At 50.6% G+C, this 27,748-nt stretch overlaps 1 protein-coding gene and 1 long non-coding RNA gene across 2 annotated transcripts in view; one reads left to right on the forward strand and one right to left on the reverse strand.

Moving 5' to 3' along the window:
• Positions 1 to 27,748, reverse strand: part of LOC122457597 — a 41,277-nt gene that overhangs the window by 7,687 nt on the left and 5,842 nt on the right. The gene's annotated exons all lie outside the window — the stretch shown is intronic.
• Positions 8,321 to 26,024, forward strand: CD79B (CD79b molecule). The gene is made up of 6 exons (XM_038385509.2): positions 8,321 to 8,617; positions 11,361 to 11,402; positions 14,577 to 14,888; positions 21,997 to 22,115; positions 23,925 to 23,966; positions 25,172 to 26,024. Exons 1-6 carry the CDS (start codon positions 8,524 to 8,526, stop codon positions 25,268 to 25,270), a joined length of 708 nt encoding a protein of 235 aa, XP_038241437.1. The 5' UTR covers positions 8,321 to 8,523; the 3' UTR covers positions 25,271 to 26,024.

A 27,748-nucleotide genomic window follows, 5' to 3' on the forward strand; every position in this document is an offset into this window, starting at 1 on the left:
TGTTTGAGTACCGGTTGCCGTAGCTTCTCACCACCCCTCAGCCAGCCAGTCTGCCCCACTCCACACAGCCAGGAGGCTTGGCTCAGCTCAGCACAGCACAGCTGCGGAGAGGCCCACCCTGCAGAGTCCCTGACGCAGACCAGAGCACAGGGCTCTGCTCCAGGGGGCTGTGAGTGTGTCTATATGGCACACTAAGCCCAGGACTGACTCAGGTTTGAGCCCAAGTCCCCGCTTCTGTCCACACACAAATCAGTTTGACTTGGGTCAGCCAGGTCCTGGGTCCCTGCTGGGGTAGGGGATGTCAGAGCCCAAGTCCTGCTGTGACTCAGGTCCAAGTCCTGTCATCGTGCAGTGGGGATGCAGCTAGAGCCGCAGACCCTACGCCAGGGTGGGCAAACCTTTTGGCCACATCGGGGTTGCGAAACGGTATGGAGGGCCAGGTAAGGAAGGCTGTGCCTCCCAAACAGTCTGGCCCCTGCCCCCTATCTGTCCCCATCCACTTCCCACCCCCTGACTGCCCCCCCTCAGAACCCCCAACCCATCCAACACCCCCCCCGCTCCTTGTTCCCTGACCACCCCCTCCCTGTCCACACACAAATCAGTCTGACTTGGGTCAGCCAGGTCCTGGGTCCCTGCTGGGGTAGGGGATGCATGCACGGCGGTGGAGGGGTTGGGTAGGGGGGTCCCAGGGGGCAGTCGGGACAAGGAGCGGTTGGATGGGGCAGAGGTTCTGGGACTGTTGGTAGGAGCAGGGGAGAGGGTGTCTGGCCAACTAAACCCTAAACGTCTGGTGAAGCCACTCTGTTCCAGTGCAGCATAGCGGCCCTACAAGCCATTTAGCTTCCCTGTTGCAAAGGAGTGTTCAAATCTTGACAGATTTTGGGCTCTCCACAATCATGTCTTTATGAGTCTGCCTGTACTGCAATTAGACACCTGGGGCTGGCCCGTGGCCCCTGTTTGCATTATAGACTTTCGAGCTCAGGCTGAGCCCGTCACAGGGTCCTAGAGCCCAGGCTCCATGGCGAGCCTGAACATCCACACTGCAATTAAACAGCCCCTTAGCCAACCCACACAAGCCCATGTCAGCTGGCACGGGCCAGCCATGGGTATCTAACTGCAGTGTAGACAGACCCATCAAGGCTCTGTAAGGTATGTTCAGGGGCTACCTTGCACCCAGTGATTACAGCTTAAAGGTCAACAGGGTCATATTGGGTGCCACCATGGGAGGGGAGGAGGGGGCACTGAATGTGCTAAGGAACCTGGCCCCAATTGTGGATGCTGAGCCTGAGCCGTGACTGGGAGCTTCTGAAAATCTGCCTCCACCCCCCACCCCTTCGTACTCTCTTACTCGCTCCCTCCCTCCCTCTTGTTTCCTTTAAAATAAATAGTGAGAACTTTAAGGTGCTAACAGAGGACTCCAGACCCTGGGGTTTAACCCTTGGCTTCCCCACCACCTCCTTGTGTGACGGGGGTGAAAGAGACAAGATTCATGACGCTTAGCGAGTGGCTTCCTAATGAGGAATTGCAAACTAGACAAAGCAAACATAACAGCAATGCTGCATGTGTACACACACTGCCCGGGTGTATTTTTAGCAATGCACACAGGCCCCAGAGGGTGCACGTGCACACACAAACACACACACTGCCTGGGTGTATTTACAGCAATGCACACAGGCCCCAGAGAGTGCACACGCATGTGCACACACACTACCTGGGTGTATTTACAGCAATGCACACAGGTCCCAGAGGGTGCACGTGCACACACAAACACACACACTGCCTGGGTGTATTTACAGCAATGCACACAAGCCCCAGAGGGTGCACACGCATGTGCACACACACACATTGCACAGGTATATTTCCAGCAATGCACGCAGGCCCCAAAGGGCACACACACACATACACACAGCCTGTGTATTTACAATGCACACAGGTCCCAGAAGGTGCACAAGCACGTGTGCACACACACACACACACACACTCTCTCTCTCTCTCTCTCTGCCCAGGTGTATTTACAGCAATGCACACAGGCCCCAGAAGGTGCACACCATGTGCACGCACACATGCACACACACACACACATTTCACTTTTCATTCTTGGCTATGCTGTGCCCTACTAAGGGAAGGAAGTGCTGGTTTAAGAACCATGTGTCATGCCCATGCCCAGGAGTTAGCCCAGGGCACTGGCAAGGCTGTGGGAAGGAGCTGGGGGAAGCTTGGGGGGGGGGCCGTTTCAGGTATTGGGCAGGCAGCAAAAGCAAGGATGCATGGGCTACACCTAAGCCAGCCCCTCCCAGATCTGTACATTGGGGCGCTCAGTACAGGGGTCACTGGGGAGGGTCTCGGTCTCTGCTGTGCAGGAGGCTGATGTGTCAATCCAATGGGCCCTTCTGGCCTTAGACTCAATGGCTGTATGGATTCCCATGGTAACCAGCGCTGACCCCCACCCTTGGGTGCCACAATCCTCCTAGCTCTCCCACACACACCTAGTAACCAAGATCCTAATCCCTCCCCCCACAGCTGCCCAGACCCTCGGACTCCCCCTGGCATTCACTCCTGAGCCTCCATCTCCTAGAGCCCAGCAGCCAAGTCCCTCTCAGCCCCGTCCAGCTTCTCATAGCCCCCCACATCTCCAGCAGCAAGCAGCCCAGATGTCTCCCACCCACTGAATCCTCATCAGCTGCTTGTTTGGACAGCTCTGCAGGGAGTTTGGCAGCTGGGTCAGGGCAGAGCTAGGGTTGCCAACGTGATAATATTTAAAAACTGGACACTCCAGTAGGAGTGCTGGAACCTTCCCTGCCCTGCCCCTTCCCACGAGGCCCCACTCCAGCCCTGCCTCGTCCCCCAAAGCCCAGCCCCTGCCCTGCCTCTTCCCCTGAGGCCACACCCCCGTCTACTCCTCTTCCCCTCTCCCCCGTCGGTCAATGCTTTTCCCCTCCCACCTGCTCCTCCCAGGTCAGGAGGGACTCACCTGCGGAGCCATGGCTGGGAGCCGCAACCACCCGACACAGGTAGAAGGCGGCCTCGGCCGAGTAGGGGCTGAAGCAGATGACGACCCAGCGCCTCCCCTGCTTGAAGTAACCGGACTGTGGGTATCCAGGCAGTAGATCTGACTGGACACTGCTAGGTCCCCTTTTCGACCGGACTTTCTGGCCAAAAAACGGGCACCTGACTACCCTAGACAGAGCAAGTGTCTGTACTGGTCCAGTTCAGCCATGTCTGGCCGGGAAAGAGTCAGTGTGATGCGGGCACTGGGCATATTTCTGCCTGAAATGGGACAGGAGCAGGCCGAACCGACTTCATATGGGGTAGGATGCTCTTCCCATAATGCCACTGGCAAGGAAGCCTCCTGATAAACAGATCCTGGTGAACTGTTTTCTTCTTTCAGTGGCACAGCATGTCCCCTGGGGCCAGTGGCATTCAAGTTCAGAACAGAAGGCTCTGGAGCAAACCATGTGGTGGGGTGGAGGATACAGTCTTCTCTGTGTCGCACTGGAGCTGCCAAAAGGACACAAGTGAAACCCTACTCCATGATGAATAAGCATGGCCCAGCAAAGGACACATCTGCATACGCTGCCTGGAGCACAGAGACCTAAAGGGCAGGTAACACTGTGTTTCTTTCCACTGAAGACACAAACACACTCTCTTAGCTCTTGCAGTAAATAGCTAGGAGAACCCTGGGCTCATTCATGATCTGGGTGCCATCAAAATGGGCTAGGAAGGTCCAAACAACAAGGGAAAGCCCTGAATAACTGCTCCAAGAATGAGAGCTTTTCTGAAGAATCCACGACCTCCCTGGGTGAGTCTCCCGGCGGGGGTGGGGGGGGGCAGTATTCTCTATTCAGTCGCACAGGCTGCTTACAATAGATGGCTGGGAGCACTGCTCCAGTTGGTGAGGCAATGTGCACCACCTATTATTTTTGTCATGATGTCTCCTCTGCCCCAGACCACTTGTGCATCTCATGCGCTTGTTCAATCTTGTCTTGTGGATTGGACGCTTTTTGGAGCAGGGATTGTCACTGGTTCTATGTTTGCCCAGCGCAATGGGGCCCAAAACTGGTTGGTCTCTAGGAACTAACATTATCTGAATGTTAAATAATGTAAGCCCTGTGGCCAGAAACTCCAACAGGAAAAAGCTCACTACTCCCTCTATTGATGAAAAAGGAAAAGTGCTGCCATAGAGAACTTTGTTTGCATAAGCTATCTACTCACAATTCCTCTAGTGACACTCAGGGAGTCACCATAACTACACTTGAACTTGGATGTTGGGGGGTAGTGGTCTCCAAAAGAAGGCCAAAAGAAAAGAAAAGAAAAGAAAAGAGTTTTTACTTTATAATAAAAAGCTTATAACTAAGGACCCAGAATTCTGGTCCAGAGTCAGAGTGCTTTTTTTGGTTCTTCTATAGGGATTTCATTGTGAGCGAAAAGGCAGGTTGAGAACTTTACTATGAGAGATGATACAATAAACGGCTGTATTGTTACCCAGAGCTAGCACCTTAATAAGTCTGAGCTACTAAAGGTTAGGCAGTGACATCTCCAGACAAGCAGCCCCCTCAGGAATGAAGACAGACCTGCACAGTGGACACTGCTATTTCCTGATCCCAAGCGTGAATGGTGCGGTGGGTGAAGTGGTGCAGCTACAGTAACTCCTCGCATAACGTTGTAGTTATGTTCCTGAAAAATCTAACTTTAAGCGAAACAATGTTAAGCAAATCCAATTTCCCCATAAGAATTAATGTAAATGGGGGGGTTAGGTTCCAGGGAAAAAATTTTCACCAGACAAAAGACTGTATTTTTATATATCTATATCTATATCTATAGTGACACAGTTCCTCCTCTGCCTTGGTGGGTCCTGCGCTTATTGGTGGATTTTCTGGCCTCAGAGGTTCACGGCAGCCCTCAGCTTGGCCACTTTCGTGGCTCAAATCTGCCGTTCACTCAGTTACCCTCATCACTGGCCAGCATGGGGAAAGGAAGAAGAACAATCCCCGCAGTCTCTGCTGATCCACCTAGTGGATCGGGGAATAGGCCAGAGACCTTCCCCTCTGGTGGAACCCACAGTCCAGTTCAACTCCTCCAGTATCAAGTAGGGAATTGGGGGGATGGAGGGATGGGGGAACCCCGGCCCGCCCTCTACTCCGGTTTCCAGCCCAGGGCCCTGCGGATTGCTGCTGTCTACAGTGGCTCCTGTAACAGCTGCGTGACAGCTACAGCTCCCTGGGCTACTTCCCCATGGCCTCCTCCCAACAATATATATATATACAGAATAAGTTTTAAACAAACAATTTAATACTGTACACAGCAATGATGATTGTGAAGCCTGGTTGAGGTGGTGGAGTCAGAGGGTAGAAGAAGGTGTGATATTTCCCAGGGAATGCCTTACTGCTAAATGATGAACTAGAACAGCTGAGCCCCCCCCAGAGTTAACACATTGTTGTTCATGTAGCCTCACACTCTACAAAGCAGCACAAATGGAGGAAGGGGAGACAGCATGGCAGACAGAGACAGAGACACATACCCTGTGTGAGAGAGAGATGTGCATTGCCCCTTTAAGTACGCTGACCGCACTCTATGTACACTGACTTTTTAAGTAGATCAGCAAGTTGAGACAGTCCCTGCTGCCAGCACGCTCCCTCCGTCCTGAGTCCTGTCATGTCCCCCCGCCACTCTATGGAAATAGGGTAAGCGAGGGGCAGGAGCAGGGGAGAGGGGACACCCTGACAGTAGCCCCTCTGCACAGCAAGCAGGAGGCTCCTGGGAGCAGCTCCAGGGCACAGGGCAGGAGCAGCACAGGGCAGTGTGGGGAGGGACAGCTGAACTGCCAGCAATTGGTAGCCTGCTGGGCGACTGCCGCAAGGGAACTTAGGGGTGCTGATAGGGGGCTGCCGGCCCACCCTGGTTCCAAGCCCCCACCAGCTAGCTCCAACGGGCTGCTCTTCCTGCAAGCAGTGGACAAAGCAGGTGGCTGCCAAACAACGTTATAAGGGAGCATTGTGCAACTTTAAACGAGCATGTTCCCTAATTGATCAGCAATGTAACAATGAAACAACCTTAACCGGGATGACTTTAAGTGAGGAGTTACTGAAAAGGACAATCATCTGGGGGATATTCTCATCAGCAGGTTACTGCTCAAAAGTTACTGGAAAAGGGGAGGGTATGTTGCTCTTCTTTTGACTGCATCTTCTGTTGCTGTGTTTTCCCAAGTTCATGACTGTTCCCTTTCCTCTTGTCCAGATTTTCTTGTCTGCTCACAGTTCCAGAGAACTTGCAAGTGGGGAAATTCTGCCTATCAAGGGTATCTACAGAGGATCTAATTTCCCCAGGTTTCTGGGAGGGGCTGGTTTAGTTATTTGTCCAGAGAGACCAGAGCGCTATTGAACCTGGCTGAGTACTGCCATTCCCCCCCAGGCAGGAGTGTTACCTGATAAAAAGAAAGAAGCACTTTAGGGTTATTTCCAGAGATCCCTTTTTCATTTCTATCGGGCCACATTCGGCTCACCTCGGAAGCGATCCAGGAAGGCTCTGATGGATTAGAGACCGGAGGACTCTGCAGGATATCAGAGATTCCAGCCTGTATTTCACACCCACACGCAGCGGTGTGGCTCAGTGGACACCCGTCAGAGATGGTTCATGGCTACAGCTGGTCAGAGGTTTTCCTGTGAAACATTCTTCCCTTGTAAAATATCAATTCACCAGCCACAAGGCATTCTGTGGGAACGTGGATTCCCATGAAATTTCAGTGGAAAGCAAACAGCTTTCCTGCCAGCTCAGCCATCTCCCCGAATCCTTGGCAGCCTGCCTAATCTGGGGCTCTCAGGACTTCCAGTCTCCCCAGTTCCTGGGGCAGTTGGCTCCCTGTGTAGCGCCAACTTCCAGTTGACTGGTGGTTTACCAGGTGGGCTGCTGCAAGGCCAGGTGGGACTGGAAATTTTTGAATTCCAGCATCGGCCCCCCTTGGCCACTGGGGCAACACATTTTTATAAAAGCCTTTGTTTAAATATTGCCCACGCACTGCAGCTGAATGCTGGTGCTGCTGTAACCCAACCCCAGAGGGGCACTCTGTCCAGGGACTGCATAGAGAGGTTGAGGTGCGTCAGTCCTTCAGTCACCATGTGTAACACCACACCCCTGGGGGGCTGTCGGCAGCAGGCAGAGAACATGAGGCCTTAAGCCTCCACTGCCTGAGCTAAAAGCCCCCACCCACTCTGTTAGTTAAAGCTGCAGCAGACTCCTCAAGGCCTGTAGGCCCTAGTCACCACTACAGGGCCAGAGCCCCGCATGGAGTGGGCATGGGTCACACACTGAGCTCGTCTAACCAGACGATCCTGCAGCAACTAGCACAAACGTGAAATGACCCCTCCAGCCGCTGCAGAAAATGACGCGTTACAGTGCACACTGAGTGGGATCTGACTGCCAGCACCTTTGGTGGCAGTGGGGAAAAGAGAAATTGTGGGATTGCCCTGCCCCCTGCATTCCATCGTTACTGCATCAGTGCAGGGAAAGCCTGTGGCATGGGGGGGGGGGGGTAGGGGAGCTGTGCCTTTAAGGTCTGAGCTTCCCAGATAGAGAGTCTGGCCAGGGCGCTGGGAAGATCTTGTTATGGACAGCCAATTGGAACCAGACCCATAACAAAGCAGACCTAGGGCAAGCACTGAGCATTCAGTTCACACCACAGGGCAAAGGTGGGGGGCACCAGAACTGGGGGTGCTGGGGGTTCACAATGCTCCCTGGCTTGAAGCAATAACAGCAACCAAATGCATGGCTTCAATCCCAGACAGTATTCGTGGTTTCATTCGGGACTTTCAGCACACCCCAGCAAAGGCCAGGCGGAAGTGCCATGAGTCTGTCTGAAACATGTGAAGCTGGCGAGGGAAGTGCCTACCCAGTGCTGCGGGAGGTGGCTCAATGAATCCAGACTCATGCTGTTGCCTGAAGGAGGATCTGGCCCAAGGAGGCTACACTTGTGTCACTTACACCTTTGTCAGTGTGCAAGGGTATGTCTGCACTGAAGTGGGAAGGTGTCCATCCCAGCTGAAGGAGACATACCCACGCTAGCTCTGATCAAGGTGCTAAACACAGACGTGTAGCATAGCGGCAGGAGGGGCTGGCCGCCCTGAGTCCTGATGCCGTCCCATCATGCCCGCCACCATGGATACACTGCAGTTGTTAGTGCGTTAGCATGATCAAAGCTAGCATGGGCCGGGCTCTTTGAGTTGGAAATTACACCTCCAGCTCGGGCATAGTGTGACCCGAAGGGAGACTTCTTTACACTCCCCTGCTCCTGCTGACACATCTCTGCATCAGGCCCAGGGGTTGGGAAGATGCACTCAGCTGCATAGCCACGGCCCACATCTGAGTCTGTGCTAAACCAAGCCCCTGGGGCTGTCCCGGAAGGGCCTGATTTACATCAACAGGAAAGTCCTGTCTTGCTTCGCCAAAGCGTTGTCATTTTTAGCACTAAAGAAGAAGCCAGTTGGAGAGTTAGCAGTGTTTCTGCAGCCACAGCGCAAGGCCGGGCCGTTGATGTTTTCCTGCCATTTTATCTCAGAAATGGCTTCCCCTTGCAAGAGTCTGGCAGCTCTCCGCACCCAGCTCTGCCTGTTAGTCCTGATCACAGGTAGGGTTTTCATATGTTCTTTAATCTTACTGGGGCTATCGGCCGGTGCAGTCGGCATTAACTCTTTATGGGAATTATTCCTAAATGCAGATTCTGCCAACAGAGTATTGAAATCTCTCCCATTGCACCTGGTCCTGGGTTGCAACACTGAAGAACTTCACCCAGAAATGGGATCCCAGGGAAAGAAATCAATAGCCTAGGTGATGCCCTTGGCATGTCCAGGCTCTGCTTGGTTTCAGCCCTTTGCTCGCTAAGGCGATAGCAGCGTTTTCACTATTGGGCTCTGCAGTTCTAACCCACAAAACAACCACCCAGCAGAGAGAAGGCTGGTGCCACAGTTTAGGTCCCTGGCTTAGGATGTGTGAGATCCTGCTTCAATTCCTTGCTGTACTACAGGTGTCCTGTGTGTCCTTGGCCAAGTTATGTCTGGTCTCTGTGTGTTCTGTACAAGGGGTCTGGAGCTCTGGCCTGCTTCCCAGGGTGGAGGCTAGAGCCCCTGAAGCTTGGGGGATATTCAGATGCTGCGGTGATGGGAGCCAAGTAAGAAAAGCAAGACCCTGCCGAGTTTTTTATTGGGAACCTTGCTAAGTAGGCAGTGTACCATCTCCCTTGTTCATACAGCCGGAGCCCCTCCAGGGCTGGGAAATGCTGGGTAGCTACAACTTGCTGTCCAATGTGACTGGTGTATTGAACTCTTGCTGTTAGAAAACTGAAGTAGCAGTGCATGAGCACTGGGCAGCTATTGCTTAAATTAACTGGAAGTCCCACTCTTCCCACAGAAGGAGGAGATGACAGGTGGTTCGGGAACATTAATACACAGAGGTGTCCGCTCATACAAACTTTCACAAACAAGGTGAACAGCAGGGGCACAGCTATAGAGCGTCAACATTCACTTTCTATGATTAAACCATTACTATGAATTGTTATTACTGCAGCCCGAATGGGCAGGGAGCTGGCAGACAACCATGGAGGAAAGCTACATGTCAGATTGCACCTGACCACCCAGATCAATTTTCATAGAAATAGCAAAGGAGCGAGCTGTGCACTGGAGCGACTCAGTAAACAGAACAGCGCTTCCTGCCCATCTGCCCCACTAGGGAAGTGGTGCAGCCGCTGCAGGATGTCAGGGGAGATGCTGGATTGGGGCTGGCTAACTCAGGTTGCAGGGCGGAGGTGCTTGGCTAGGGAGGAGAGTTGTGGGCTACTTTGGGAGTTGCTGGTGTAGGGCACAATTGCTGCTAGGAGTCCAAGGGTGTGTCTATACAGTGATAAAAAACCTGTGGCTCTGAGTCCAGGGCAGTTGATTCAGACTAGGGCTGTGGGACTAAAAATAGCAGTGTAGACATTCCGACTCGATGCATCCGATGAAGTGAGCTGTAGCTCACGAAAGCTTATGCTCTAATAAATTTGTTAGTCTCTAAGGTGCCACAAGTACTCCTTTTCTTTTTGCGAATACAGACTAACACGGCTGCTACTCTGAAACATGGGGAAATAGTTTTACTTTGTGTAATGACCCACATCCACTCCCAGTCTCTAACGCAGTGTAATCATACCCTGCATTCCAGTCCCACACCAGCCCCTCCTGGGGGATGCAGCCACGTTATTGATTTATTTACACAATGCCCACCAGGGCATTAGCACTTTGCACAACCAATAGAGAGACTTGGCCGGGGCCCTAAAGAACTGAGTCTATGCTTCCAAGTCAATTAAGCTAAACCAAATTCAGGCCACTTTAATTCTGAATAAGAGTGTCCACACAGGGATTAAATACGGTTTAACTAATTCACTGTAGAATTTAATTTGGATTAACTTTGTGAGTGGCCCCATGTAGACAGGCCCTAAGACATACAAGGGGTGTGGGGTGAGGGTCATGGTAGGGAGACCAGGCAATTCCTGCCCTATGGGCTCCACTTATCTTGATGAGTCTGTTAAAGTTGGTGTTTGCAATCTGGAGCTGTTGAAATAAGGCTGGAGCCAGACTCTAGAGCAGCTAGTGAGGTGGGGTGCTTAGCTGGGCTCACGTGCTAATGGTTTTATCCTCACATCCCCCTGGGGGAGAAGGGCTCTCGGCCCTGGTTTACAGCTGGGGAACCAAGGCCCAGACAGACACAGTGACTTGCCCAAGATCACTCAGTCTGTAGCAGAGCAGAAGACGGCTCCCAGTCTCCAAAGTCCCAGGCTAGTGGCTGAACCATCATGCTAGCCAGCCTGTATCAACCCCAGAACGGTGCAATCCTGAGTTCACTCAAGCCCCAGGCCTGGCTAGCACTCTAACCACTGCACCAGCCTGCGTCCCACTCTGAGTCTCAGCCCTGTGACAGAGGACTGGAGCAGCTCTGCCCTGGGGCCGTGGTTGCTCAGTGCAGTGTGTGCTCACAGGTGTTAGCTAGTTAATGGTCAGGGCACCCGCTGAAGGTAGGTGAGCAAGGACTGTCCCCTTCCCCCACCCCAAAGCCAGCCAGTGAGTCAGTCCTGGAGCACACCTGACCCTCAGCCCCAGATGTGTTCCCCCAGCCCAGGCTGCCTGCTGCCCCAGAGGAAGGTTAGAGCCAGAATGTCTGGGAGAGTCAGGCCCCTGGCTCCCATAGCCCCTTGAGCCTCCAAATGCCAGTGACGTTTGCATGGGCCCTGCTGAGCCCAGGATTATCTGCCAGCAGAGGCTGCTGGCTGAGTGCTTCCAGAGAGACCTCTCTGTACTACACCAGCTCTGAGCTGCTTTTTCTCTTCTTCTCATGTCTTTCAGGTGAGATCTCAGCCTCAAGAAACATGACCCCGCGGAAGTCAGGTCAGTACAGCTGAATAATACTGTTACAGTGAATGCCCTCATCTGTGACACTTGAGTTTTGCCTAGTGCACCTCTCAGGTGCCTACTCCCCCACTGAAAATGCGGCAAGGTTAAGAGAAAATGAGTGTCCCAGTGAAAATCCTCTAAAGCTGAAACTCAGCTGGTGGCTCCAACCTCTAGTCCCCAGCTGCAGCCACCTGGTGGACCTTGAGGGCCAGATCTTCCATTGGAGTGCTGCTTTATACCAGCTGAGGGTCTGACCCTCAGAGCTTGGGGCTGGAGAGATTTGTCATTGCCAGGATCACTTTTACTCTGTTCTGCAACAGAGTGATTACACTGATGCAGTCCAGTGGAAAAGATGAAATGCTCTGCTACAAAGTACAGGACAGAAAAGCAGCCAATCAAATGGAATTAGTAATGATCAAAAGTGATTTTAAAATACCCAGAATGACTGCTACAACACTACATGAAAACCACTCCTCAAGATATTTTGAGAGGATGAGTTAGCTAAGGTTCCTAGCTACTGCCTGTCTCTTTCCCATTATAGTAAATTCCCTATTTCATTCTTAAATATGTTTAATGCTTAAACTGTTGCAAAAATTTATAACGCAAACCACTACCCATTTCTCTATTAACAATTTATAATCAATATGTTCCTTTCTGAATAGCCCTAATAATGTGAAAGCAATTCTCAGCCTCTGTAAAATTTGCATATTTTCCCTTACATTTCAGTCCCTTCAGCTCCACTTGTTGGTCACATGTGGACTTTGGCTACAGAATTTGCCATTTCCTTAGAGAACCACAGAAGACATTTGTATCTGAACCGGTTTTTGCTCTGAGACCGTGTTTACATGGGAAAGTTGCAACTATTTAACTTAAATCAATTTAATTAAATCGATGCAACCCCCTGTGTGGATGCTCTTATTTCAAATTAAGGGACTGGCTTATTTTGGTTTAGCTTAAACCTGTTCCCCATTGAAATAAGCAAAGCTGAAAAAAGCCGCTGTACCAAAATAAGAATGTCTACAAGGGGTTTGCATTGGCTTAACTTTATCAGTTTAAATTCACTCCTTAGCTTAAATCAGTGCAACCTTTCCATGCAGACAAGCGATGACACAGCCGCATTCATGAGTCTACATCTACTATGCTGCTGAGCAATGTTTGTACCAGTGCATGCTGAGGAAATCAGGGCAGCTCGCCCAGAGTGCCTGGGGGACATGCACACAGAGCAGCATGGAGGACAACACACCCTGGGCTGTCTGGCTCTCTGCGTGCAGAGTAGGGAGGGGGAAATGGTCTAGCAGACTGGGGTACAGAAAATCTCCCTTCAGTTCCCATATCAGCCAGTGGTCTCCTGTATGACCTCGGGCAAATCACTTGACTTGCCTTGCACCTGAGCTGCCCCTCTGTAAAATGGGAGTAAGAGTCCTAGCTCAGCGGTGTTGGGAGGCTAAGCTCTATTAGTGATTTGCTCTGGGTTTGTGCAGTGCCCAGCAGGGCCATGACTGGGACTTCTAGATGCTACAATAAAACACAGTGAGGGGAGCTGTGTAACTACCGGCCACATGAGTTACACAGGCAGAGTTAGAGTCTCATTTGCACAGTACCACTGTTACAAGCTGGCTACAGGAAGTCTGTCATGTGACTGGCAAGGGAGGCATGACTGGACTTTTCCCAGGGTGTTGATCCCAGGGCCAGCCTGGCTGGGGAGGGCAGATAACCCAGCTCTTTGTTCTGTGTTGGTACAGCACCATACAGCTCCATGACTAGGCACTGCCACAATGCAAATCAATAACAATGATTATAATAACAGCATTAGGGCCAATTCATATACCAGTGTTTCCTATGGTTCCTCTCCTCAGAAAATAAACGCTGCAGTCCCAGTCAGCCTAGGACCGAAACGTCTTCAAAAGTTGCAGAGCTGCTTGTGAGACAGGAATGCTGGGAACGAGATCTGACAGATTGCTTTAGTGCCATTTATGGATCATCAAAGGGAACTGCAGTGCACATTTGAATGACTTGGGTTCTAGGCGGTGGTATCTTGCACCAAAGGATCCTTAATGAGACACACTCCATAACAGAGAACTGAGCTAAGACTACTGATAATAAACGTAACTTTATGGTGCTTTTTGTTTGATACTGTTTAAGGCTTAAGCTTTGTTCTGTTGGTAGTGTCCTGTGAGATATCACAGGTGCTAGTAATAGAGGTTTTTCCTCTCTAATGCAAGCTGCTTGCAGTTACTAATTTAGCTATTTGATTTTCTGTCTTTTCCAAATTATTTGTTGTTTTATAATTATGAAAGGCAGGAATAACTTGGAAGCAATAAAATCAAATAGCTAAATTAGCAACTGTGAGCAGCTTGCATTAGAGAGGAAAAGCCTCCTTGAGTGTTACAAATGAGTAGTGGTTATTCATGATTTTCTGAAGCAGTTGAATTAAATGCTACTTATAAGGAATAATTGAATAAAAGTACAATGCTGTGTATATGTAACGCAGCAATTTAGTATTTAACTGCTAAAAATTCCTATGAATGGCTTCAGAATAAGCACAGAATGGATATATTTCTTCGCTACTTCATAGAAATGTAACCATCGTGCAAATTGTAAATAATTAAAAGTAGAGCTGGTAAAAATTTTTCCATTGAAAGTTTGTAATGGTGCTGTGCAGTGTAAAATGCAGTGGACACAAGTTAATTGTGCTGTGCAGTGCAGCATGCAGTGGGGTGTTCAGTATCAGAGAGTTAATGGTGCTGGGCAGTGTAATAGCAGCAGTACGTGTGGTGTGGTGGAGTCACATCAGTGGTCTTGTGAGAACCTCGTGCACATCTTGACTTTCTTTGCATTTAAGGCCCTAACTGCCAAGAGTGCTGACAAGCTTTGGCACATGCTCTGTGCCTGATGCACACCCAATGCTGGGGCTGTGCTTGGTGCACACAGAAGCAAAGCTGCAGTTTGCACACGCACAGCATTGTAGTCCTTCTTATTGCATTTTATGTCAACCTACATTTCTGCATTTGGTGAGAGTTTGCCAGTCATTTGCCAGGAAGCATGCTGTATTAGTAGCCCTAGGATGATCCCTATTAGCCCACAGGCATCACAGGGAAGCACTGGAGGAGCTAATAAGATGCAATGTTATCAATTTACCCTCCTGGCCTGATTTTGTCTCCTCCTCAGATATGTTTTGTTCAAACTTCCGACAGCACCCTCGTTACATAGCTGCCAAGAAGAACACCCAAGTTCACTTCATCTGCCATTCCCGCAACTCAGCCGATGTGCAGTGGTACAAAATGACTGGACAGGACAAAACCCCCCAAGTGATCGATATGAATGACCCGAGGGTGAACGAGAACAGGAGTGAGTCATTTGTAATTATCACCTTCAGCAAAATCCAGCCTGAAGACAACGGCATTTACTTGTGTGAAAATAAGAGCCTGGCTCGTGATCTGGGACGGATACGCACGTGTGGGAGTGAACTGAGAGTAATAGGTGAGATGTGCTATCGCTGTCTCTGTCTAGCCCCAGACACAGCCAACTATATATCTGTCCATCTGTCCCCATACACACCCATGTGTCCCCATACACACTCACCTAATCTATCTATCTATCTATCTATCTATCTATCTATCTATCTATCCCTATACACACCCGTCCTTCTATCCTCATACACCGTATCTATCTATCTATCTATCTCATATGGATTTTTTCAAGTTTTCTACTTAAAACCTTTGGGCAGGATTTTCAAAGGCACTGAAGGGATGTTGGCATCTAACTCCCACTCCAATAGGATCCCTTATGATTAAGGCTATGATTTTTTCAGGGAGATCAACGAAGTTACAGAACCTGTGACTTAATGCATCTGATGAAGTGAGCTGTAGCTCACAAAAGCTTATGCTCAAATAAATTTGTCAGTCTCTAAGGTGCCACAAGTACTCCTTTCCAGTTACCTCAGTGACTTCAGCCCATGGCAGCCAGGAGCTGTGGGGTACTCCTACAGCTCCTGACTGCCACAAGTGGCAGAGGGGACCCTGGAGCTCCAAGTGGCCCCCACACAGAGGTGCGGGAAGTAGGGAAGTGGGGGGCGCTGCAGCACTCCCAGGTTTTACGCAGGGTGCCGGTTGCCAGCTGAGCACATGGGGTCCCAGCTGCTGGCCCCGCTCCCAGCCACACACGTGGGGTCCCGCATCATGGCTCCTGGCCCCGTGCCTGGGGGTCCTGGCTGCCGGCCCTGCACGCAGGATCCTGCTGTTCAACTCCTGGCTCCACACGTGGGGTCCCAGCTTCCGGCCCCGCTCCTGGGCGCACATGCAGGGTCCTGGCTGCCGGCCCCATGCTCCGGTACTGGCCCCGCACCTGCCCCCAGCCTTGGCCCCCTTATCCCTGTCTGTGTCCCCCTCCCCTCCTGGAGACACGGCCCTGCTCGTGGCCTCAGCTCTGGTGGGGGGGGCATGAGGTAAAAAGTTTGGGGATAGTTTTGCTGGCTTTCAGCACCTCCACTATAAAAAGCATTCCAGCACCACGGTCCCCGCAGCTGCCTAGCTGCTGTACGCGATGTGGGGACCCCGCAGCTGAGCTCTCCGTTTTGTCATAGCTATTTTTAGTAAAAGTCATGGACAGGCCACAGGCTTTTTTTACTAAAAACAGCCATGACAAAATCTTAGCCTTAATGATGGTGCTTTGAAAATTCCAGTCTGACCCATTTACACAGCAATACAGAACCCCCTGAACACATTAGCAGCCACGCAGCAAGAAGGGGCTGCGACCCAGATCCCAACAGCAAAGGAGCCCTGCATCTGATGCCGTGTATATCAGGCTGGACTTGAATTTCAGTAATACATTAGGCTCTTCCCAATCCTGATTAATAAAAGGGATAATTTGGGCCTTCAGCTATTCCCATTGTGGCAATTGAGCCCCCAAGGTTCTTTGCATGGTTTCTGACTTATTTCAGCTCTCATTTCTCTCTCAAACCCCCTTCAGAATGTGCTCTCGTTCAACCACAAGCCATTGGGCTAGATGCAGGAATCCATAGGTGAGTTTCTCTGGCTTGTATGATGCAGGAGGGCAGACTAAGGATCTAATGGCCTTTCCTGGCCTTAAAATATATGGATGTATGTGACTCTATGAATCTATGGGCTGGAAGCTATGAAACACAGGAACAAACACAGCAAACCATTGCTGCGACTCTCAGCTGTTTCAGGCAGGGACTGTGTCTGCCTCTATTTCTGTACAGCACCTTGCATAATGGGGCCAAGCAGGAATGAGGCCCATGAGTGCAATCCCAGGATACACAGGAAATGATAAGAATATTATCATTCCAGAAAGGTTGTGTAAAAAAGCCCCTTTTCACACTGTAAAATACATGAAGTGCAGAGAACTCGCATTACGGGTGTGAATACTCACATTACAGGTCTAACTTACACCTACCAACCTGAGGACGTTCAGCCTGGAGCACCAGGTGTCTAACTGAGAACAGGCTGCTTACTCTGGAAAATGAAGGTGCCAGTCATCCCGCAGTTCAATGGGGCAAGTACCATTGCTGGCACGTCCCCCATACTGTAAGCTCTTTAGGGCAGGGACCATCCCTCTGTTCTGCGTTTGTTCAGTGCCTAGCACAATGGGGTCCTGGTCCATGACGGAAGCGCCCAAGTGCTACCACAATCTTCTTGATTTCTTGCCACTTCCCTATTTGGGGTTGGGGACTTTTATAGCCTTCTTCCAAAACTCATGATTGTACGGCTGGCTGTTGTGCAAATTGGTGTCTCTAACATCCGCTGATGTCTGCTCCACGTGCCTAGTCTTTAGCCTCCTCCTTGCTCATCTTCCATCCACAATCACTGCCAGGGTTACCCTACCAATAGCACTCCCGGTCTGCACTGGACACAACCACACCAACATACCCTAGCTTCCATCATTTGTCCTCAATTGGGGCAATCCGCATTGGGTCCTTCACAACCTCATTCCATTTTCTATCACAGCATGTCCATGCATTTAACCTTCTCAACATCTTCATTCCCATGGTAGAGAACATACTGATCGCCTTCCCCCTAGTTGGCCACGTCTCTGTCCCCTACATTAGGATGGGTTGAATTACAATGTTTATACACCCTACCTTTTAACTTGATTGCCATATTTTTATCACAGAGAACTGGGGTCAGCTCCTGCCATTCACACCAAGCAGCTAGGCACTCCCGCAATACCGGTAATAAATAAATGAATAGATTCCCCAGGCCAAAAGGGACCACTGTGATCATCCAGTCTGACCTCCCACATAACACGGGCCAGAGCACTGCCCCAAAATAACTCCTAGAGCAGATCTTGTAGAAAAACATCCAATCCTGATTTAAAAGCTGCCAGTGATAACCACGACTCTTGGTAGGTTGTTCCAATGGTTAATTACTCTCACTGTTAAAAACGTGCCCCTTATTTCCAGGCAGAATCTGTCTAGCTTCAACTTTTCCACCCATTGGATCCTGTTAGACCTTTTTCTGCTAGACTGACTATTACCAGGCATTTGGTCCCCATGTAGGTACTTACAGACTGTGATCAAGTCACCCTGAATCCTCTCTTTGTTAAGCTACATGGTTTAAGCTTCTTGAGTCTATTGCTACAAGGCAGGTTTTCTAAACCTTTAATCATTCTCATGGCTCCTCTCTGAACCCTCTCCAATTTTCAACATCCTCCTGGAATTGTGAACACCAGAACTGGACATGGTATTCCAGCAGTGGTTACACCAGTGCCAAATACAGAGGTAAAATAACCTCTCTGCTCCTACTCAGAATTACCTTGTTTATACATCCCAGGATCACATTAGCTCTTTTGGCCACAGTGTCACACTGGGAGTTCATGTTTAGCTGATTAACTACCATGACTCTCAAACCTTTTTCAGAGTCCCTGCTTCCCAGGGTAGCCCCCTCCCCCATCCTGTAAGTATGGCCGACATTCTTTGTTCCTAGATGTGCACATTTACATTTAGCTGTATTAAAATGCATATGGTTTGTATGTGCCCAACTTACCAAGTGATCCAACTGTGCTGAATCAGTGCCCTGTCCCCTTCATTATTTACCACTCCCCATGTCATCTCAAATATCATCAGTGATGATTTTATGTTTTCTTCCAGGTCATTAATAATATCATGGTAATTAGTATAAGACCAAGAACCAGTTCTTGCAGGACTCTGCTGGAAACACACCTGCTCGATGCTGATTCCCTGTTCACAGTTACATTTTGAGACCTATCAGTTACCCAAGTAATAGGGAACCCTAGCTCTCCTGGCCAATGGCTCTGTGACTGCCTCCAGTCGCTCACACTGGGTTGTATATCTTCATGGTGCTGCTCTGGGCTCCATCACACACACATGGGCGTAGCATGCCCAAGGCACTGTGCTGAGGGGACAGCACCTGCTTTATGTCGGTTCCAGGTCTCTGGTGCAGATACCACCAGCTCACCTGGAAGGCCAGGAAAAGTCATTTGGACACCTTGCACTTGTCGCCGTCCAAGCATGTCATGTTCAGAAAGAGCTATTTGCTGCCCTTTCCTGGCTGCCCATGTGGTGGTGCGTACAAGGCCCTTCCACTTGCAAGCCCAGCTTTATGTGGCAGGGGGAGGTTGCTTGCTTTGCTCTCTGGGGAGCATTTCAAGGAGACATTCCCCATCCCCAGAGCAGGGCTACCCATGGATCTGGCCATCCCTCAGCACTCACAGATCATCCGCCATGCCCCCGGATCACAAGATGGGCTTAAAATCATGAGATTTTAAACTGGAGTTCTCTTTATTTCCCTTCTGGGTCTGGATCCTTTAGGGTTCATGTCTTCAGGCTTTTATCCATGACCAGGAGCGCATGTACTTACTTTTAAAAACAAACCAAGCAAACATAAAACCCCCAAAAGCTGACACTCTTATGTATTCACCTGACTCCCAGAGCTGAGATTTAGCACCAAATATCATGAGACTCATGAGAAAATCGCAATAGCAGGTGACATTGCAGGCTAGTGGCTCCGTCCCACCCTTCAAAGTGGAGCCCTAAAAGTTCTTCACTTATTTAAGGCTAAAACTCTGTGTCTTTATATCCCTATGTCAGATTGTGAGTGCCCCCCATCCTACCATGTTGCAGACAAACTGAGCTGGCTTCCTGCACGCATGGAGAGCCAGACAGCATTTTGGAAAGCGCTCAGGACTTTAGGGCACCCAGTGGCAGCATTTTGGCAGGGATCCCTGTCTCCTGGGGCTCCAGGACTTTCTGAATCAGCTCATAGCTCCCCCCTAATCTGTAAGAGGAACTCTCGCCCCAGGCTGAGGTACAAACAGGCGTCAGCAGGTCATGCCCTTCCATATTACTAATTGTGTCCCAGCTGGATCTGGGCTAGATGGACAGGGGCTAGGGGTCACAGTATGGAAAAGGGTATGAATCACTACTCCTAAGGTAGCAGGTTTCAGAGTAAAAAGAAAAGGAGTACTTGTGGCACCTTAGAGACTAACAAATTTATTAGAGCATAAGCTTTCGTGAGCTACAGCTCACTTCATCGGATGCATTTGGTGGAAAAAACAGAGGAGAGATTTATATACACACACAGAGAACATGAAACAATGGGTTTATCATACACACTGTAAGGAGAGTGATCACTTAAGATAAGCCATCACCAGCAGCAGGGGGGGGAAAGGAGGAAAACCTTTCATGGTGACAAGCAAGGTAGGCTAATTCCAGCAGTTAACAAGAATATCAGATTTCAGAGTAGCAGCCGTGTTAGTCTGTATTCACAAAAAGAAAAGGAGTACTTGTGGCACCTTAGAGACTAACAAATTTATTAGAGCATAAGCTTTCGTGAGCTACAGCTCACTTCATCGGATGCATCCGATGAAGTGAGCTGTAGCTCACGAAAGCTTATGCTCTAATAAATTTGTTAGTCTCTAAGGTGCCACAAGTACTCCTTTTCTTTTTAAGAATATCAGAGGAACAGTGGGGGGTGGGGAGGGGGGGAGAAATACCATGGGGAAATAGTTTTACTTTGTGAAATGACTCATCCATTCCCAGTCTCTATTCAAGCCTAAGTTAATTGTATCCAGTTTGCAAATTAATTCCAATTCAGCAGTCTCTCGTTGGAGTCTGTTTTTGAAGCTTTTTTGTTGAAGGATAGCCACTCTTAGGTCTGTAATCGAGTGACCAGAGAGATTGAAGTGAAAGGTTTCAGAGTGGCAGCCATGTTAGTCTGTATCAGCAAAAAAACCAAGGAGCACTTGTGGCACCTTAAAGACTGCCCAAATAAATTTGTTAGTCTCTAAGGTGCCACAAGTACTCCTCGGTTTTTTTTACTCCTAAGGCAGAAGAGGGTATCAGCAGCAGAGAGAGGTAGGGAGAAGAGCCGATGGGAGGTCACAGCAAACAGCCGGTCAGGGAAGCTCTTGAATCAACTGGGAGGTTTTTCTCCATCAGAAAAGCAAGTCCGTGATGCTCACGGGGTGCAAACGGGGCTGTCGTGAAAGCAAAGCAGGCATTTTTCTTTCTTTCTTTCTTTCTAGAATTCCCTTTATCAATTTTCGGTTTCACCCGTTCACTCATTACTCCATGCAGAACCCTGGGATGCGCTCTGGAGCCGAAGTCAGGGGCTAGGCGGCCCTTTCATGCTAAGTTCCTCCTCCTAGGCCAAAGGGGGGCAAACTACGGCCCGCGGGCCACATCCGGCCCGCAGGACCCTCCTGCCCGGCCCCTGAGCTCCTGGAGCGGGAGGCTCCTCCATAGCCCCTCCCTCGCTGTCCCCCCTTCCCCGCAGCCTCAGTGCATCACGCCACCGGTTCAACGCTCTGGGCAGCTGGGCAGTGCAGTTGCAGAGCCGCGGCCTGACCTGGTGCTCTGGGCGGTGCAGCTGTAGCGCCACCAGCCACTGGAGCTCCAGGCAGTGCGGAAAGGGGGCAGGGAGCAGGGGGGGTTGGATAGAGGGCAGAGGAGTTGGGGGGGGTGGTCAGGGGGTGGGGGTGTGGATAGGGGTTGGGGCGGTCAGAGGGCGGGGAACATGGGGATTGGATGGGGCAGGGGTCTGGGGGAGCAGTCAAGAAGGAGAGGGGAGTTGGATGGGGCAGTGGGAGGCAGTCAGGGGCAGAGGTTCTGGGGGTGGTCGGGGACAGGGAGAAGGGGTGGTTGGATGGGGCAGGGGTCCAGGGGGGCAAGTCAGGAATGAGAGGGTGAGTTGGATGGGGTGGCAGGGGGCAGTCAGGGGTGGAGAGTCTGGGGGTGGTTAGGGAACAGGGAGCAGGGGGTGGTGGATGGGGCAGGAGTCCTGGTGAGGGCCGTCAGGGGATAGGGGGATTGTCTGGGGCAGGAGTCCCAGGGGAGCCATCAGGGGGCGAAAAGCGGGAGGGAGGGGCAGATAGGAGGCGGGGGCTGGGCCACGCCTGGCTGTTTGGGGAGACACAGCCTCCCCTAACCAGCCCTCCATACAATTTTTGAAACTCGATGTGGCCCTCAGGCCAAAAAGTTTGCCCGCCCCTGTCGTAGGCCCTTACAGCTGTTCTGTAACAAAACTCCAGCCAGCTCCTGCTCCTCCCATCTGGGAGAGGCACTGAAAAGGGTTCAAAGTGCCCCATCCTGCCGTTGCCCCATTTGTAGGTTTCAGCACCATTGAGCAGGTCCAGAGACGGAACAGCGTGAAAGACGTCATCATCATGATCCAGTCCATTCTCCTGGTCATCTTTGTGAGCGTCCCCATGCTCCTGCTCCTGGAGAAAGTGAGTATTGGACGCCTCCTACTGAAATACCATTCAAGAAGGTGCATTGACCATTCCACACTGCGAGGCATCTTGGAATGTCTCAGCATGACGTGTTGGGGGACCATGTTCCTAGGCCTGTCTAAGCACCGTCATCCCAGGCTCCCAGCCATCGCTCTGAGACCTGCTGAGAATGGGGAGAGGTCTCCTGCATTTCCTAAGGGGTGGGGAGCTAATGGCCCTGGAGCCAGGGCAGGTATATCGCCTTCGCTGTGGGGGTGTATAGCTGTGTCACAAGAGGCTTCATTTCCATTGTGTCTATTCAACCAATCACAGGTTTCAGAGCAGCAGCCGTGTTAGTCTGTATTCGCAAAAAGAAAAGGAGTACTTGTGGCACCTTAGAGACTAACAAATTTATTAGAGCATAAGCTTTCGTGAGCTACAGCTCACTTCATCGGATGCATTTGGTGGAAAAAAAACCCAAATGCATCCGATGAAGTGAGCTGTAGCTCACGAAAGCTTATGCTCTAATAAATTTGTTAGTCTCTAAGGTGCCACAAGTACTCCTTTTCTTTATTCAACCAATGCGCTCTTCCTGACAGCTTCCTCTGAGAACTGGGGTACCTGGCCTAGGTCCCCAAGGCAATGCAAAAGATGGAGGAGGATAGCTAGTCCCTTCCACCCACTGCTTCGCAGCTGCGGGGGAGTTATACGGGATATTGCCATCTGGGCCTCACCCACAGCTGGCAGAGCCCTGGAGAACAGCAAGGGGTTGCACTGCCTCACCCTGGTGGCACCTAGTGGCTGTCGAAACGTGTAGGCCAAGGACTTCTACACTACAGGGGCTACAGCGCCACAGCTACACCATGGGAAGCCTGTAGTATAGACACACACCACAGCGACAGAAGCGGTTTTTCCGTCGCAGCAGGAACTCTACCTCCCTGGATGACGGTCGCTAGCATGACGGAAGCAGTCTGCTATCGATCTCGCTGCGGCTACACTGTGGGTTAGCCTGGCACCGCTGCGGCACTCAGCGGCTGTGGATTTGTCACACCCCCAAGCACCGCAGCTATGTTGACCTGAGTTTTAAGTGTAGACCAGGCCTCAGGGAGGAACATCTGTCTTCCTTTGCTTGGAGGAATAAAGTGTTTAGCCCCAGGGAGCCCTGGAAGCACTTGGAATGCCCCTGGGAAGCTCTGGGTCTAGTGGGTTAGTGGGGATAGGGCAGAGATAGTGGGAGGAGAGGGGCAGAGTGAGGGCAGCCAGCTTCAGCAGTGTTACTGAGCATGCTCAGCCCATGTGAGCAAATCTGGGGGCACATGACCCTGCATGCCCCCCCCATGTGTCGCCTCTGATAGGGGTTCAGTGATGTCTCCTGGCTCTTCCAAGGGAAATATCAGGAGTCTGGGCACTAACGGTGAATACCTCAGGCTTAGATCTGGAGTGGGGCTGGCGTGGCTGAGCGTGGAAGCAGGCCCCCGCTACCCAGACAGCTTACTGTTATCCTTGGCGCCTGGGTTGTTCTGAGTGCATCGCGTGGCTTAACCCGGGTTGGTTTACACCAAGGACTCAGCGTAAATCCAGGACATCACAATAGGAAACATGCCCAGGCCATTCACACACAACCATGCTGAGCGGGTCTGTTCTTGGACTGCCCCACTTCACCGAGGGCACAGCTGCTTGACCACACCCTGGTTTTACACCCACTTGGGGGGAAACATTTAACGACACAGACTTTCTGGTAGCAGCCCACGGAAGAGCCCAGAAATGGCAGGACACGGTGGTAAGGAATATCACTACATTTACCCTGTGCTTCTCCCCTCCCACTAGGGCGACGGCAAGGCCAGCTCTGATGAGGACCATACGTATGAGGTAAGTTAACAATATCGTATTAATTAGGTTAATAATAGTTAATATAATAGGAATATTTTTGAAGCAGTGAGCTGGGCAGGGCGGCTCATTTGTTGAGGGTTTCAGATGTACATTGCGAGCTGAAGGGGAGGAGAAGTGGATCTTTAAGACTGACGTCCTTTCTCCCAAGTGTGTGTTGTGTATTGGAGAAGTGGTGCTGGAACAGTTTTTGGAATGGGGGTGCTGAGCTGCACCACCACTTATCCCTGACTGCACCCCTCACCATCCCCTAGAGCTGGGACCGGGAACAGGGCTGTGGCTCTGGGAGCGGGGGGGTGAGGGGGGGCACAGACAGGGGTAAGGTGGCAGAGGCTGGGGCCACAGCTAGGGGTGGGTGTGGAGCCCCTGGCGTGGGACCAGCGGCGGGGCAGGACCCCCAGGGCTGGCAGTGGAGCCCCTGGGCATGGGGTCAGTGGCTGAGTGAAACCCGCGGCTGGCAGCCAGAACCCTGCATGCAGGTGCCAGCAGCCGGTCCTACCCCCGGGTGGTATCCTGGAGCTGGCAGCCAGGACACCACATGCGGGGCCGGCAGCTGCGCAAGGGCATGGGATGGCAGCCGGGACCCCAGGCAGCAGGCATGGCAGCCGGTGGCCAGGACACTGGGCACAAAATCTGGGGGTGCTGTAGCATCCCACGCACCCCTACTTCTTGTGCCTATATATTGGAGTTAAATAAATGCTAACAAAACCATGAAAAACTAAGCGTTTCAAACAGCCTGCCTCAAAATCTTTTCCCCTCTCAGAGGCAGCTCCCAGACTTTTGTGCGGTCATAGTGCCACTAGTTCTCTGGTCATCACAGAGTCTGCCAGGGTAGAGAAGGCCTGAATTTCTGTCTAAAATAAGCAGAGGGAAACAAATAAACCCTTTCCGGTTCTCTGTAAATCATGAAGGAGCAAAAAAAGGCAAAAATCCATATATCCCTGGGAATGAGCCTGAAGATGGCACTGCCAGGCCAGCCTTGGAGATGGGAGGGAGGGAGGGCTGGGGGCGAGGAGTCAGCTTTGGTAAAGCTCTTCTGCCAACTAACATCACACTGAATTCCCAATTCTGCCCTAAGCTCAGCTTGTGCAGCAACGGGTGAGCCAAGGGAGGCGCCTGGGCATATCTCAGGGCTGAACCAGGTCTCTGGGAACGTTTCCTTCTCAGTCTCCCTCTTCTTTGCCCAGGGCTTAGAGATCGAACAAACTGCCACCTATGAAGACATTGCACCTCTGCGGGATGTAAAAGCCAAGTGGACAGTTGGGGAGCATCCGGGCCAGGAGTGAGGGGCTCTGCACCCAGGCGACTTGCCTACGTTAAGTGGCACAGCTTCCTGTACCTGCTGTGCCTGCGAGTTACCCACTGATGCCGGAGGGGATGGGATTCCTGTCTTCCTGCCATGGGCTGTGGCTGTTACAGACTCATGTGTGGCAGGAGTATATCACGAACTGCAACGATATGATGGGACGCTGCCAGTAGCTCCCACATCCCTGCCGCACGCAGCTGCCTCCCATAACTGTTAGTAGAGCTTGCTTGAGTTTTTGGTGTTATATATTCAGTGCTTGCTTTTCTGAGTCTGTACCCAGGTCTGGATGGGAGCTGGCCAGGATGATTTTAGCCTGGAAGTTGCTGTTATTATCTCAACACACAAGCCCCTAGGTGCATGTACAGAAATTAGTAGCAAGCTGCCACCAACTGGCAGCAAACAGTGAGTTAACCTCAGCCCTAATTAGGCAGCAAAAAGAACCTGGTATGTTTAAAGCAGCAAATCACTTTCATCTCTTAGGCCCTGGGCCTAGGAAGGAGAGACAGGTTTGCAGAGACGACACATTCACAGAGGGCTGGAATGTGATCACTTTACGCATGTTGAACTGAATCTTATACCGCGTGTGAAGTTATTACAACTCCTTGTAGCAAGATGCTACTCAGAAGGAATGAAGTTCTACCAAGTGTGAGTTAGGGCGTCCCAGCAAAGTGTGGAAACTGTGGGATCAAAATGTCCAACTGCTTTTTAAAGTTTTAATAAACACAATAAGTCAGCGTCCTGCTCATCCTGTTACCATTGGCTGGAGTCAGACTGGCTCCTCACTGCACAATGCGTGGCTGAGATGCACAGTCCAGGGGCTCTCTCACTGAGCCACTTGTCTAGGTGCGTGGGCCATTATCATGATGCTGGGATCTCAGACAGATTCTGTGCTAAGGAACACCAACGATCATTTCACATCAACTCACACACCAGAAGAGGTTTTCCATGGACCAGAGCATGGAACGTTCCTTCAGTGCTAATAATAAGCCTACTTAATGTCAATTAAAGTTCACTAATTTCCTGCTCCAAGCAGCACTTTAGGCCCAGTCCTACAGTTTCTGCTGCATGGGCCTGTGACGGGTTGGGTCACAGAGACCCCCTTGGGAGCTGCCACCTGATGTGCTGAGACCACCTCTGAGCCCGTTTTCCCTGCCAGCCTGGGACTCCAGAACCCTGCCTTGTTGAAACAGACACACTCGCCTGCTGCAGCACAGACCCAGGTCTGAACCACGTCCCCCACAAGCTGCAGGCTTAACTGAAAACAGCTTAAGAAGTACTCCTGTCTTTAGCACCCAGATACCTAGTTCCCAATGGGGTCCAAACCCCAAATAAATCTGTTTTACTCTGTATAAAGCTTATACAGGGTAAACTCATAAATTGTTCACCCTCTATAACACTGATAGAGGGATATGCACAGCTGTTTGCTCCCCCAGGAATTAATTACTTGCTCTGGGTTAATTAATAAGCAAAAAGTAATTTTATTAAATATAAAAAATAGGATTTTTTTTCATAGATATTAAGGTCAGAAGGGACCATTATGATCATCTAGTCTGACTTCCTGCACAACGCAGGCCACAGAATCTCACCCACCCACTCCTGCGAAAAACCTTGCACCTATGTCTGAGCTATTGAAGTCCTCAAATTGTGGTTTAAATACTTCAAGGAGCAGAGAATCCTCCAGCAAGTGACATGTGCCCCATGCTACAGAGGAAGGGGAAAAACCTCCAGGGCCTCTTCCAATCTGCCCTGGGGGAAAATTCCTTTCCAACCCCAAATATGGCGATCAGCTAAACCCTGAGCATATGGGCAAGATTCACCAGCCAGATACCCAGGAAAAAATTTTCTGTAGTAACTCAGATCCCACTCCATCTAACAGGCCCATCACAGGCCATTCGGTCTATTTATCATGAATATTTAAAGATCAATTAATTACCAAAATCACATTATCCCATCATACCATCTCCTCCATAAACTTATTGAGTCGATTTAAGTGGTTCCAAGTAATAACAGTCAGAACGAAGTAAGTTACCAAGCAAAATAAAATAAAACACACAAATCTAAGCCTCATACAGTAGAAAACTAAATGCAGGTAAATTTCACCCTCAAAAATGTTCTAATAAGCTTCTTTGACAGACTAGACTCCTTCCTAGTCTGGGTCCAGCAATCACTCACACACCCATAATAATGGTCCTTTGTTCCAGTTTCTTTCAGGCATCTCTTTGGGGTGGAGAGGCTATCTTTCAAGCCAGCTGAAAACAAAATGGAGGGGTTTCCAGGACCTTATATAGTCTCTCTCTTGTGGGTGGAAATCCCTTTTTCTCCTACGTAAAATACCCTCCACAAGATGGAGTCTGCAGTCACCTGGGCAAGTCACATGTCTATGAATGATTCAGCTTTTTGCAGGCAGACGCCATTGTTTACATGTTAGTTTGAACGTTCCCAGGAAAGCTCAGATGTG

Source organism: Dermochelys coriacea, chromosome 27 (assembly GCF_009764565.3).
Source record: "Dermochelys coriacea isolate rDerCor1 chromosome 27, rDerCor1.pri.v4, whole genome shotgun sequence".
Lineage (NCBI taxonomy): Eukaryota > Metazoa > Chordata > Testudines > Dermochelyidae > Dermochelys > Dermochelys coriacea.

What these genes read in the sequence shown, in the direction of transcription:
- CD79B (XM_038385509.2), top strand. Translation starts at nt 8,524, where the DNA reads ATGTTTTCCTGCCATTTTATCTCAGAAATGGCTTCCCCTTGCAAGAGT. An exon ending in GAGTGAACTGAGAGTAATAG is followed by an intron (nt 14,889 to 21,996) that starts GTGAGATGTGCT and finishes CCCCATTTGTAG; the next exon opens with GTTTCAGCACCATTGAGCAG. An exon ending in ATGAGGACCATACGTATGAG is followed by an intron (nt 23,967 to 25,171) that starts GTAAGTTAACAA and finishes TTCTTTGCCCAG; the next exon opens with GGCTTAGAGATCGAACAAAC.